General features: G+C 40.1%; 1 protein-coding gene across 1 annotated transcript; it reads left to right on the top strand.

Annotated features, from left to right (window-relative positions):
• Window positions 1-8,605: 8,605 nt before the first annotated feature.
• On the top strand, window positions 8,606-13,264 carry LOC145124356 (kinesin-like protein KIN-14C). The gene is made up of 17 exons (XM_079059665.1): window positions 8,606-8,853; window positions 9,331-9,591; window positions 9,682-9,826; window positions 9,896-10,005; window positions 10,098-10,217; window positions 10,334-10,537; window positions 10,604-10,813; window positions 10,883-10,957; window positions 11,045-11,191; window positions 11,275-11,410; window positions 11,553-11,662; window positions 11,789-11,950; window positions 12,028-12,200; window positions 12,274-12,355; window positions 12,434-12,538; window positions 12,620-12,724; window positions 12,823-13,264. Exons 1-17 carry the CDS (start codon window positions 8,818-8,820, stop codon window positions 12,997-12,999), a joined length of 2,358 nt encoding a protein of 785 aa, XP_078915791.1. The 5' UTR covers window positions 8,606-8,817; the 3' UTR covers window positions 13,000-13,264.
• The last annotated feature ends 967 nt before the right edge of the window (window positions 13,265-14,231 follow it).

Here is a 14,231-nt window from a genome sequence, read left to right as displayed (position 1 = left end):
TACACTGGCACATAACTATAGAACATAACACACATTAGCCACTCGAGGCTATAACTCTGTGGGCCCTTGGGCCCTAACTCTGTGGATCCTCTGGTCCTAGCTCTTTGGACCTTCCGGTCCTAACTCTGGTATACACACAACATAAATCACATAGAAATAATGTCGTGCCACAAATCACATAGCTAGCATACAATAACTCTGTCACATAACTCTGTTACCACTCTAGGTAAAGTATAGTGAGAAGACTCACCTCGGATGTCTCGGATAATATCTCGCTCGCGTATTCACTGATCTAGCCTCTGCCTAAACACATAACATAATCACCTCAATCAATAACGGCTCTCTAGGCTAGACTAGACTCTCACATGTTCTCTAAGAAGGCTAAAAGACTATTTTACCCTTCAAACAGTCCACAAGTCCCATTGTTGACCAAACCCTAAAAGTCAACAAAAGTCAACGGTCAACCCTTGACCAGACTCGCCGAGTGCACAAATGTGACTCGGCGAGTTCAGTCGTGAACTCGAGTCCTCTATCCCCCCTCTGACTCACTGAGTCATTCCCCTAACTCGGCAAGTTACTCACTGAGTGAATTACGGGAAACCCTAACCCTACTCGCCGAGTCTGCTCTTGGTACTCGGCGAGTTCACGCCATGCTCGAGCTCAAATGAGCTCCTGAGGTCAGATCCGCTCCTCTAACTCATAGATCTGGCCTCCTTAAGCAATATAAACACGTAAAGTTTGGATCTTGATGTCCATGCAAGAACCCAATGGCTTTATTTGAAGAAATGGCCTCAATATGCCACCTTAAGCTCATAACTCTCCATGACACCCATAAAGATCAAGAAGTTAAGGTCTCTGGACCTCTTTGGATCCAGATTCGAAGCCCCAACACAAGAAGGGACCAATTGCTTCACAAATCATACTAAAAAAGGGGCTAGAAACCCCAACTCTCAAAGCTTACACCAAAACTGAAAAGGGGATCGAATGTTTACCTCAAGATGAAGTCCCTAAGCTCTGAAATCCACAGATTAGCACCCTCTTCAGTTTCCTCTTGCCTTGGTCACCTTCTTCTTGCAAAATCACCCACTCAAGGATCAAAAATGGCTCCTTTTCTCTCTCAAAATGTTCACACACTCTGGGGTTTCTCTCTATCAACTGGTAGCCGCCATTGAAGGCCATAAGGGCCTTTAAATAGGTCCCAAACCCAAGAAATTAGGGTTTCATTAAACAGCATGGACTCGCCGAGTCCACGTATGGACTCGCCGAGTCCGGTCATTAACCCGGATGGAAATTCGCGACTCTACTCGGCGAGTCTAAGCGTCAACTCGCCGAGTCTCTCCCAAAATCTCTAAAAATAAATGAATACTTAATGTATCTGGAAAATCCGGATGTTACAATTCTCCCCCACTAGAATCAGACTTCGCCCTCGAAGTCTCTTTCCATAAATAACTCTGGATACTGCTCGCGCATCTCTAACTCCGGCTCCCAGGTCATCTCGGAACCCTTCTGATGTTGCCTCTGGACCTGAACCAATGGCACCTCCTTGTTTCTCAATGTCTTGATCCTTCTATCCCGAATCGCGATCGGCCTCTCAACATAGTTCAGACTCGCATCCACCTGAATGTCCTCTAATGGAACCACTGCTGACTCATCAGCGATACACTTCCTCAACTGAGAGACGCGGAAGGTATCATGAATTCGACTCAACTCCGCAAGTAGCTCCAAACGGTAGGCTACCTTGCCCACCCTGGCGGTCACCCTGAAAGGACCAATATACCGAGGCCCCAAATTACCTCTCTTCCTGAAACGGATCACTCCTTTCCAAGGAGATACTTTCAGGAGCACTAGATCTCCGACCTGATACTCGAGCTCGGATCGTCGCCTATCCGCATAACTCTTCTGGCGACTCTGAGTGGTTCAACAACCTCTGTCTGACCCGCTGAATCTGCTCAGTCGTCTGAAGTACTATCTCTGTACTACCCATCACACGCTGCCCGACCTCACCCCAACAAATGGGAGTCTGGCACCTCCTCCCATACAACAGCTTAAAGGGTGGCATACTGATGCTCAAATGATGGCTGTTGTTATAGGAAAACTCAACCAAGGGTAAATACGTGTCCCAACTTCCTCCGAAGTCCAATACACATGCCCGAAGCATGTCCTCGAGCGTCCGAATCGTCCGCCCGCTCTGCCCGTCTGTCTGTGGGTGGTAGGCGGTACTGAAATGCAACCTCGTACCCAACTGGAGATCGACTCAACCCCGACCTCTATCATCTGATACTCATCGTTGGACCCTTCGGTCCGGTCTATATCGTTGGACCCTTCGGTCCGGTCTGTACAACACATCACCAGGACTCGACTCAACTCAAGAGTTTGGTCCGCCCGTAGTTGGAATCGCTCGTTCCAATGACTCATTCAACTCATAGCTTGGGGACCCACAACCCATGCGTACTTTACTTATCCAATCCCTTCGGATTGGATGTCCACACTTACTCAGAATGTAATGATTCCCAATCATTGAGGAGACCCCGGTCTCACCCCTGGTCCGACCACCAAGCTCCCAAAACTCATGTGTAGGGCTTTTCAAGCCTAAAACCTACCTGTGTCGTGCTCAGATCAAGAAGGCTTCCTCATAACAACCTCTCGCTAATTAGTGCGTATTACGGCTCCCCATAACATCACCACAACCTCCTACTGACTAGTGAGTACTACGGCTCCCCATAGTATCACAACAACCTCTCTCTGACTAGTGAGTACTACGGCTCCCCATAGTATCACAACAACCTCTCTCTGAGTAGTGAGTACTACGGCTTCCCATAGTATCACAACAACCTCTCTCTGACTAGTGAGTACTACGGCTCCCCATAGTATCACAACAAACTCTCTGATTAGTGAGTACTACGGCTTCCCGTAACATCACAACACCCTTCCCTAGTAGCTCCTGAAGCTGCGAGGATAACTACTGCGTCTCTGGCGGCGCAAGGCGATAAGGCGCCTTGGCAATAGGCGCTGCCCCCGGAACCAACTCGATGCGAAACTCTACTTGCCTCTCGGGAGGCACACCCGGCAACTCCTCGGGAAAAACATCCGGGGACTCTCGCACTATCGGAACGTCATCCATCGAACTTGGCCTCCCAGCGGCCTCTCGTGTGTCCATCACATATGACACATACCCGCTGCAGCCTTGCTGAAAACTCTGTCTCGCTCTGGCGGTTGAACAAAACGCCGACCCACATCGGTTACCCTCGTTGTACACCGTAAGTACTCCCCCACTGGGGTCTCGTATCGTCACCAACTGTCGCTCGCAGTCTATGACAGCCCCAAATCGGCTTAACCCAACCATGCCCACTATGACACACACGTCCCCCATCGATATCGGGACTAGATCTATCGGGGACTCAACACCGAAGATCTCGAGTACACATCCTCGACTCACATTCATAACATACTCCGCTCGCTCGTCCGCTATGGAAACTCGTAGAGGTCGACTCAACGCCTCTTGTCGGCTACTGATGTGCCGACCAAACGTTATTGACACAAATGATCGACTCGCTCCCGAGTCAATTATCACCAAAACAGGTACGGAACCCACAAAAAGTACCAGCCACAACATCGGGCGATGCGCGGAACTCCTTCGCTGTCAACTGTAAAGCTCTCCCGCGAGCCTTCGGTGCCTCGACCGTCGCTGGCCGAACCTCGGTAACTCTAGCAGCAGGTGCGGATTCCTCAATTCAAATACTCGGTTCTTCCCCGCTTAGGGTTCGAACCACCACCAGTTGGTGCACCAACACTCTATCCCTCATGCTGTCTCCACCAGTAACATCGCACCTAATTCCGCAAGGTGCTATGCAACGCTTGATGATTTCTCTGACAAGGATCAAACAACTCCAGATACCAAGGTCTCGTATGCAACCTTCAGAACTTACCATCGTGACTACCTCTAGTCATTCAGGACCTCACACTATACTCTCACCGGACCTCCCAACTGTCCCGTGTTAACACTAACTCTGGATCTGGAAATAATGAACCATCATACTCCTCATCCTTGACTCCTTGCCCAACGTTCCAACATGCTCCTTATCACAAGAGCCGAAACCACATTTCCACCCCTTATACCTCTCAGAAACAATAGGAGTCACTGCCCTGATATACCCTTCTTGATCGCCCAATACCGCCCCTAACACCTGCCCTATTATACTCAAATAGGGTGCATCCTGATCCTTGACCATTTCAGTCTCCACTGTCAACCTGCTCAAACTATATCACTCCCTCGCGGCAGACCTACTGCCAGATACTCTGATTGAAAAGTCACCATCAGTGCGATCCCACAGGGTTCACTCCAACTCAGAAACCGAAATCTCAACACCTCTTACGTCTCCCACAAGAAATAGAAATAACACCACTCGGGTCACGGAAAGTGACATATCTACTATCGGCCGGCTCTCCAGCTCAGACCGTATCCCTCCATAACGCACCGTCCCTACTCTACTCTGATTCTTGTGACTCGAATGGCATATCACCAACAATCCCTTGGAGCTAACTCGGTTTCCCTATCATGGGATGCTCCACTAAAACTCGTTCTTCCTGGCCTTCTGGGCCCATACTCCTTCACATCCGACCTTGGTCTAGATAATCGTTGCAGAATAACCGGCAAAACCAGAAGCACTCACCGCCACATTTCATGGTACTCGAACCATGTCCTCTCTTCTCAACCCGCCTCAAATCATGGTACTCGAACCACAAAATCACCCCTCGATCTGCCACCAATCATGGTACTCGAACCATGACATCACCTCTTGATCTGCTACTAATCATGGTACCCGAACCATGACATCACTTCTCGACCTGTCACCAATCATGGTACTCGAACCATGACATCACCTCTCGATCTGCTACTAATCATGGTACTCCAACCATGACATCACCTCTCGATCTGTCACCAATCATGGTACTCGAACCATGACATCACCTCTCGATCTGCTACTAATCATGGTACTCGAACCATGACATCACCTCTCATTTTGCCACCAATCATGGTACTCGAACCATGACATCACCTCTCGATCTGCTACTAATCATGGTACTCGAACCATGACATCACCCCTCGATCCGCTACTCACAATCCTCCGGATCGCCACGGTCATTTCGTCAAAATCATACTGCGAATCTCTTCATCGCTAATACCGCTGCCCTCCGGCGTGTGCGGTGTTCCAACCATGATGTCTCTGAAACACAATATGAAGATACCAGAGACTCGATCGAGTATACTCGCACTCGATAACTCAACCCTACTTGTTCCTGAGTACCCAATGGATTCTTACTTAGGGTGCGCGCTGCTCCGGTGTCTTCAGTAGTACGGGCCCTATACTACCGTCCACACCGCATCAGTATTCACTCTAAGTCCTCCTCCTTGGATCCCAAGTCCCAAGTACTCTACTCTCTTTAACCATATGCTACTCACTAGCAACTCTCTCATAACTCCTCGCTGCTATCTAAACACTCTCAAGTATCCCTAGCAGCAAAACTCCTAGACTAAGGCATCACATATCAGGCCACTCTAGTCCTAATAAGAATACCTAGTCTACTCTAGCATGCATAGCATAACTCATCGCATATCATAACATAATATATCTCATAACACTAATTGCAAGGGTATTTTGGGAATTCACCGTTCGGGCGCTGGCTGATCGTACACACGGCTCTGCTCTGTTTGTCTCAAAACTCTTTACTCTTGTGAAAAATTTTGCAAATTTTATTTTGAAAATCTCTCAATTCCTCAGTTTGAGTTCAGATACGCCCGAAGATGTATCCGAATCCCTCAAACCAAGGCTCTGATACCAACTTGTAACACCCAAATTTTCAAAACAAATTCACTTTTTAAAACCATATAAATTCATCCACAATTGCTTTCAAAAACAATGTATCAATTTTATCTCACTACAAATCCCAAGATCAAATCATAATAAACTCTGCGGGTGTGTGTACAGATCATGCCGGCGCCTTCCCGCGATCACCACTGGTACCTGAAACACATAACACATAACACCATAAGCATAAAGCTTAGTGAGTTCCCCAAAATACCACTCTAACACATATTAGCCACTCGAGGCTATGACTCTGCTGACCCTCTGGTCAGTGTGTCTCAGTGGGACCCTCCAGTCCCAATTCTCTGTGGGCTCTCTAGCCCTAACTCTATGGACCCAAAGGTCCTAACTCTGATAACTCTGGATCATGCATATCACATATCACAATAAATCTCAACACATAAATAGCATACAAATACACTGGCACATAACTATAGAACATAACACACATTAGTCACTCGAGGCTATAACTCTGTGGGCCCTTGGGCCCTAACTTTGTGGACCCTCTGGTCCTAGCTCTTTGGACCTTCCGGTCCTAACTCTGGTATACACACAGCATAAATCACATAGAAATAATGTCGTGCCACAAATCACATAGATAGCATACAATAACTCTGTCACATAACTCTGTTACCACTCTAGGTAAAGTATAGTGAGAAGACTCACCTCGGATGTCTCGGATAATATCCCGCTCGCGTATACACTGATCTAGCCTCTGCCTAAACACATAACATAATCACCTCAATCAATAACGGCTCTCTAGACTAGACTAGACTCTCACATGTTCTCTAAGAAGGCTAAAAGGCTATTTTACCCTTCAAACAGTCCACAAGTCCCATTGTTGACCAAACCCTAAAAGTCAACAAAAGTCAACGGTCAACCCTTGACCAGACTCGCCGAGTGCACAAATGTGACTCGGCGAGTTCAGTCGTGAACTCGAGTCCTTTATCCCCCCTCTGACTCACTGAGTCATTCCCCTAACTCGGCAAGTTACTCACTGAGTGAATTACGGGAAACCCTAACCCTACTCGCCGAGTCTGCTCTTGGTACTCGGTGAGTTCACGCCATGCTCAAGCTCAAATGAGCTCCCGAGGTCAGATCCGCTCCTCTAACTCATAGATCTGGCCTCCTTAAGCAATATAAACACGTAAAGTTTGGATCTTGATGTCCATGCAAGAACCCAATGGCTTTATTTGAAGAAATGGCCTCAATATGCCACCTTAAGCTCATAACTCTCCATGACACCCATAAAGATCAAGAAGTTAAGGTCTCTGGACCTCTTTGGATCCAGATTCGAAGCCCCAACACAAGAAGGGACCAATTGCTTCACAAATCATACTAAAAAAAGGGCTAGAAACCCCAACTCTCAAAGCTTACACCAAAACTGAAAAGGGGATCGAATGTTTACCTCAAGATGAAGTCCCTAAGCTCTGAAATCCACAGATTAGCACCCTCTTCAGTTTCCTCTTGCCTTGGTCACCTTCTTCTTGCAAAATCACCCACTCAAGGATCAAAAATGGCTCCCTTTCTCTCTCAAAATGTTCACACACTCTGAGGTTTCTCTCTATCAACTGATAGCCGCCATTGAAGGCCATAAGGGCCTTTAAATAGGTCCCAAACCCAAGAAATTAGGGTTTCATTAAACAGCGTGGACTCGCCGAGTCCACGTATGGACTCGCCGAGTCCGGTCATTAACCTGGATGGAAATTCGCGACTCTACTCGGCGAGTCTAAGCGTCAACTCGCCGAGTCTCTCCCAAAATCTCTAAAAATAAGTGAATACTTAATGTATCTGGAAAATCCGGATGTTACAAAATATTTATTGGATCAATATTGAAAATCCAATCGGATGAACATTGGATCGGTTCTATTCAGTTATCCATTCGATTTTCAGGGTGATCTAATAATCAATCCAATCAAAGTGGATTTTGAAAATTTAAAACAAATCCAATCCAATTATAATTGTATATCCAATCCAGTTGATCGGTTCAAATTGGATAGGTTTAGTTTTGCACACCCCGATGCGGTTCGTATGACTTTAGTGTGGGCCATTTGGATTTTTCGGAATAAACTTTTGTTTGATCATAAAAAGCCTTTGCAAATGGCTTTGTGCGATTTTGTTGTTTCTCATTTTTTTTTTTCTGGATTACGGCTAGGAAGGCAAAATGTTGTATTAATTGGGTATGATGGTTACACAATCCTAGTATATCTATTTCATCTATGTAATTTTTAGCCATTTGGTAGTTTTTTTAATAAAATTGCCGCCGTTCTAAAATAACTACTTAACTTAGTATTGTTTATAACGATCATCGAACTATAAATCGAGTTCGAGCTTTCCCTAATGTATGGCAAAATGAGATTAAGCTCAAGCTCATCTTAGCTCATTGAAAATCCTTTTTTAAAGTAATAATTAGATAATTACCCGGTAGAATAAACTTTGATAATATTTACACCCATTTTAGTTGTAACTTTTTTTTTCCCTATAAGTATGATTTTTCTGATTTAGAAAAACCTTGACCAAAAACTCGTTTTCTATTGTAACTTGATCAATGATTATTGATAATTTGATATCACAAAAGTTACATAATTTTCAATAGATGCAAATTTACATATAATCAATAATCTAACTTGATAACTAGCTATGTGGCTTAAACTTAAACCCGGCCCGTGACCCGGCCCATCTGAAACATTCTATTATGCTGGTGAAGAGCGCTTAGATCTGAATTCAAAATTTCAAAATTTTGGGGAGCCTCTCCACTCTCTCTCTCTCTCTAACCCTAACGACAACTTAACGTTCCATTCCCCCAAAATCGAACACCTAAAACTTGAAGTTTCAAGCAATTATCGTCTTCCAAACATAGTTTCCGTTTGATTCACTTGAAATTTGGTGCAAGTTCAAGGCTACAACTCAAAGCTCTCCGTATTCAACTGTATCGGAGAGAGACATAAATCCAATGAGTTCTCGGAACCAAAACAAGCCGCCTGTAAATGTAAGTTTTTGAATAACCCAAATTTGAAACCATGTACTGGAATTTGTGAAATTTGCGTATATGTTGCTAGATTTGCTTTCTATGCTTTTATATTCTTTGATAGTTACATTTGTCGACCTCGTGTGCTTGCTATTTTCTCATTTTGGCTGTGATTTCATGTCTACCGACATTGGTTATATAATTACAAAAGGGCTTCTGAATATCTGTATAGTTAGATTATATATACAAGTCCATTCATACCTGCAGATTTCATTTCATCTCTTCACCACATTTTGTTACATTATGGAGATCCTACTGCAACAATTAAGGGAAATGAAACTGGCTTAATAAATTGACTTGTATTACCTGGAGCTGAATGTTTTATAGCAATCGTCTGTTTACATTTGAACACCGTTTGTGAATTAATCATGTTTTTTGTTTCATAGATTCGTTTTAGGGGTTATTGTTTTCAGTTACTGAATTGAGTTGGTGATATAGGTACAGAAAACTCGAGCAGTTGATGATGCTCCTTTAGATAAGCGTAGGAAAATTGGTACTGGTAGGATGATGGCCTCCACAACTGCAAGTCGAGGCAGGCAAGCACTTGCCCCAATGAGCAATCAGAAGGATGCTTCTATTCCTGCTCCTGTAGCACCCTCTGAAACTGAGGTTTCTGAGTGTGAAGATATCACATTTACAAAGGAGGAGGTCATTGAGCTATTAAACGACAAGTTCAAAGGGAAAAAGTTTGATACAAAGGTCCGTCTTTGTTATGTTATCTTATGCTTATAGTTATCATAAATTCATCATGTGTCTGAACCATGTGGTTGACATCTTTTGTATTTACAGTTAAAACAAGAGTGGATGACCAAACACATTAAAAAGCTCCATGATTGCATAAAATGGTTCCAAAAGAGTCTTGACGACCTTCTAGAGGAAAAGGATAACATGCGTACAATGCTGGATTCTTCTGAAACAAAATATTTGGAAGCAGGTAAAAGTAAACTCACTTCGTTATATAAAAATTAATTTCATATTCACATTCTTTTTTATTTGTTTACAGAGGCTGCAATGAAAATCAAGGAAGAAGAGTTGAATTCAACAATTTCCAAATTGGAAAACAATATTCTCTCTTTGAAAGAAAGTCTTGCAAACGAACAGTCACAAAAGCAAGTAAGCTTTTTTTTTTTAACAACCCTGTGTTATCTTATCTTATCACCTTCTCTTTTTTGTTTCTTACCTCAATTCTCTTTTACAATTACTAGGCTGCCATTGATGGACACAATAATGAAAAGGAAGTTACAGTTGCTTTATCAAAGGATCGAGACTCTTTAAAGGAAAAGCTTTTTGTTTCTGAGCAGAATTTGTCAACTGCTAATGACAAGGTGATTATAAACAAATGAATCTACAACCATAAAAGTTAAACTACAAAATATGGTTTTAAGTTTTGATTACAGATAACCTGTTAAGTTAATCATCTTTTTCCATTATCGATTTTCAGGTAAAACAACAAGAAGATATGTATAAAAGGTTGCAAGAATACAACACAAGTTTGCAACAGTACAATAGCAAACTTCAAAACGAACTTAAAACAGCCACTGATGCAAACAAACAGGTGGAAAAAGAAAAAGCAGCAATCTTGGAAAACCACAGCACTTTAAGGGGACATTATAGCTTGTTGCAGAAAGAGTTCACATCTGCAAAAGTAAGCTTTTTATTTCATCTCAATCTTTTTCCCAATTGTTCCCATTTTGACCCTGTGTTATTACAGGATTCACTAGATAATGCAGTCAAACAAAAGGAAGATGCTACAAATGAGGTTAAGGTACTTAGAGGTGAATTACAGAAGCTAAGGGAAGATCGTGAAAGTCAACTATCAGAAATACAAGATTTAAAATCTGAAATTCTTCGATATAAAGATAATACAGGGCGAACTGCTGCAGAGGTCCATAATTTGAGCTTGAAATCAACTGCTTTGGAGGTTAGTTTTGTCTTTTCACCAACCCATTGAAGGTGTCAAGATGTTCACATATTCTTTTTTCTTTTATAGGAGACATGTTCTGATCAAAGCAAGCAAATATCTATGCTTGAGCATCAATTAGCTGCTGCAAATCAAAAACTAAAGGTACTCAACTTGTTTCTTGATCTTCATTGTTTTTCATTTTATGTTTAATGTTGAATTTTTTTTAATAATTACTATTTTCCCAATTAGATGGCGGATTTATCTTCTTCAGAGATAAGAACAGAATACGAGGGACAAAAGGAAATGATTTGTAAATTAGAAGATCAATTGAGGGAAAAGGAAGGTCAACTAAATGAAGGGGAGAGATTGAGGAAGAAGCTTCACAATACTATCTTGGTATCCTTTTTATCTTTTTTTAATTATGTTCAGATACAAAACTCAATTTTTATTTGGATTTAATGTTTATATAATAATTGCAGGAGCTAAAAGGGAACATAAGAGTTTTTTGTAGAGTGAGGCCTATGCTTTCTGATGATGCCCCTGGATCTGATGCCACTGTCTGTTATCCAACTTCAGTTGAATTAGCTGAACGAGGCATTGAAATTGTTCAGAATGGTAACATACTTTCATTTCTTTTTACTTATTGGAATTTACATTTTCAACAAATCCACAACTATTTTTTTTTAATTGAGAAATGTGAAGTTTAAATTGTTTGTGATATTGGCATGAAAACTGATGACATATTTATTAATTGCAGGACAAATAACTCCTTTCACATTTGACAAAGTGTTTAAACAGAATGCATCTCAAGAAGATGTTTTTATGGAAATATCACAGCTTGTCCAAAGTGCTTTGGATGGATACAAGGTTATTATTTCTTTTCCCTCTTTGGATAATAACAATCTACTTTACCTAAATTGCTTATTAGTAAAGTATCAATTGAAATTGGATAATTATTGATTTTTTTTTTTTTTTTTTTAAATTATTCGACAGGTGTGTATTTTTGCATATGGGCAAACAGGGTCAGGGAAAACATATACAATGATGGGGCCCGAAATTCCAAAAGAAAGTAAAGGTCTTATTCCACGTTCCTTAAAACAGATCTTTGAAACAAGTCAGACACTTGCTGCTCAGGGTTGGGAATTCAAAATGCAGGTTATATATCAATATCAATTAAAGTTTTTATTATTATGATGACGTGGCATTTACGTATTTGAAAAAAAAATGTTTAGGCATCAATGTTGGAAATCTACAATGAAACAATTCGTGATTTGTTGTTAAAATCAAACACCGGAGATTCTTCAAGTGTAGAAGTGGTTGGAGGGAGGACAAAAGGGCTTACAGTTGTTGATGTCACCAGTGAAAATGAGGTTTCAAAACTTCTCAAAAGGGCTTCTCAAAGCAGGTATTTATTTCATATATAGGAATTTTTTTTTTATAACATAATTTATTTATTTGTTTATTTATTGTTCATTCAGGGCTGTTGGGAGGACAGACATGAACGAGCAGTCATCCAGATCTCATTTTGTTTTTACATTAAATATTGATGGTGTGAATCCTGTAAGTTTGTTAATTTAAGCATTTTCTTTTTATTAATTTAATTAATTTTGACAAATTTTATTATATTATTATATATAGCACACGGAACAAAGAGTTCAAGGAGTTTTAAATCTAATTGATTTAGCCGGGAGTGAACGACTTTCAAAAAGTGGAGCCACTGGGGATAGATTAACTGAAACTAAGGTAGTATCTTATTATTATTATTATAATTGTCATTTTTTAAATTAATTTGATTTTTATGTTTTAAAAAAAAAAATGTAACAGCATATCAATAAGAGTTTATCAGCATTGAGTGAGGTTATTTTGGCTCTTGGAAAGAAGGAAGATCATATTCCATATAGGAACTCCAAGCTCACTTATCTTCTTCAGGTATACATGTTGTTTTAAATTTAAAAAATACAGCAACATTTTGTCTTTTATTTAATTAATTTTTGTATTAATAAAAAGTTATTATGCAATTTGTGTAGCCATGTTTGGGAGGAGACTCCAAGACTTTGATGTTTGTGAATGTATCACCTGACCCGTTGTCAGTGAACGAGTCACTATGTGCATTGAAATTTGCTGCACGAGTCAACTCATGTGAGATTGGAATCCCGCGTCGTCAAACCAGCCGTCCAATTGATTCGCGTTTGAGTTGTGGGTAAATTTGTAATTTTGTCATATGCCCTATGACACTTGTGCTACTATTAAATATGATTTGTTTTTGTTGAGAATGGGAAATTTGTTTTAACAAACAAGTTTAAGCTGTAGTTGTATGGTGATTTGGTTTGTGAATTTATATTTGTTGTAACTGATGTAGATGCGGGTAGTGTTTTTTCTTATTGGTTATGAATGGTGATTTGTAATTTTTTTATTTTATCATTTTCCTAGTGTTTTCTTATATAAAGATGATGCCTTATTTTCTTTCAAGTTGATATTATAAACTAAACTATTAAATTTTGTTAATTTGATTAATAACTCATAATTAAAGAAAAATAGGACATTTGTATTGAATTATTAGTAATAACTCATATAATTGATTATGATTATTTTAGTTTTAAATATTCTTTATTTTTTTACTAATTAATTATATAAATTAAATATTTAATAATTTATGAAATATTAAATTTATAACGATTATATATATTATTTTTAATGCAAACATATTCTTTTTTAAGTAATGGTATATTGTAACGTATTTATTTTCGAACAATGTTTTATAATACTTATTAAAGTATTAAAATTTATTATAAAATGACGTGTTTAAAAACAAATTGATTAAATAAATGAATTCTAAAGAAAATTCTATATAAACAATATTAAAATGGTTGTGATTACAATTTCGTTATTAAAACTAATAACATAACAAATTAAATATCATCCTATCTTTTCTTCAAATTTATTTTCCTATTCATATGAAATGGTAACAATTGTTATATTTTGATAAAATTAATTATATTTTATTTCTCTTTATTTTTTTACGAAATGTAATCTAGTACATGAAACTAAAATGGTTATAATATAAATTCCCAATTTGATTGATTTCTTAAACTTGTATATGTTTTCTTGAGTTTGCATTATGCAATATGTGGATAATCACATGCTTAAGATTTTCTTTTAGCTATCCCTATTGATGGATTTGACTCAAATATCGACTCATGATTCCAATATTCTCAGCTGACGAGATATGTCCGATGTGTTGTAAGGCATGTTTGGACTCTTTTGGAGAGCATGCAGTTCATTGCATAGAACTCTCGGGTTTTAAATACAAGCACAATATGGTTAGGGGTATTTTGGTCGCCAAGAAAAAGGCTCTTGTGAATTTCTTGATTGACCCGCAGAAGGAAGGTCAACCCTTAGACCGGCTGACGTTTTGATTTTTGGATGAGTTGGAGGG

The sequence above is a fragment of the Lactuca virosa genome, chromosome 7, assembly GCF_052849685.1.
Source record: "Lactuca virosa cultivar CGN04683 chromosome 7, Lactuca_virosa_CGN04683_v6, whole genome shotgun sequence".
NCBI classification, from domain to species: domain Eukaryota; kingdom Viridiplantae; phylum Streptophyta; class Magnoliopsida; order Asterales; family Asteraceae; genus Lactuca; species Lactuca virosa.
This window is presented reverse-complemented; position numbering and strand designations above follow the sequence as displayed.

Coding starts and splice junctions, on each gene's coding strand:
- LOC145124356 (XM_079059665.1), top strand. CDS start 8,818: ATGAGTTCTCGGAACCAAAACAAGCCGCCTGTAAAT. Junction 11,411..11,552: donor CATTGAAATTGTTCAGAATG/GTAACATACTTT, acceptor TATTAATTGCAG/GACAAATAACTCCTTTCACA. Junction 12,356..12,433: donor ATATTGATGGTGTGAATCCT/GTAAGTTTGTTA, acceptor TATTATATATAG/CACACGGAACAAAGAGTTCA.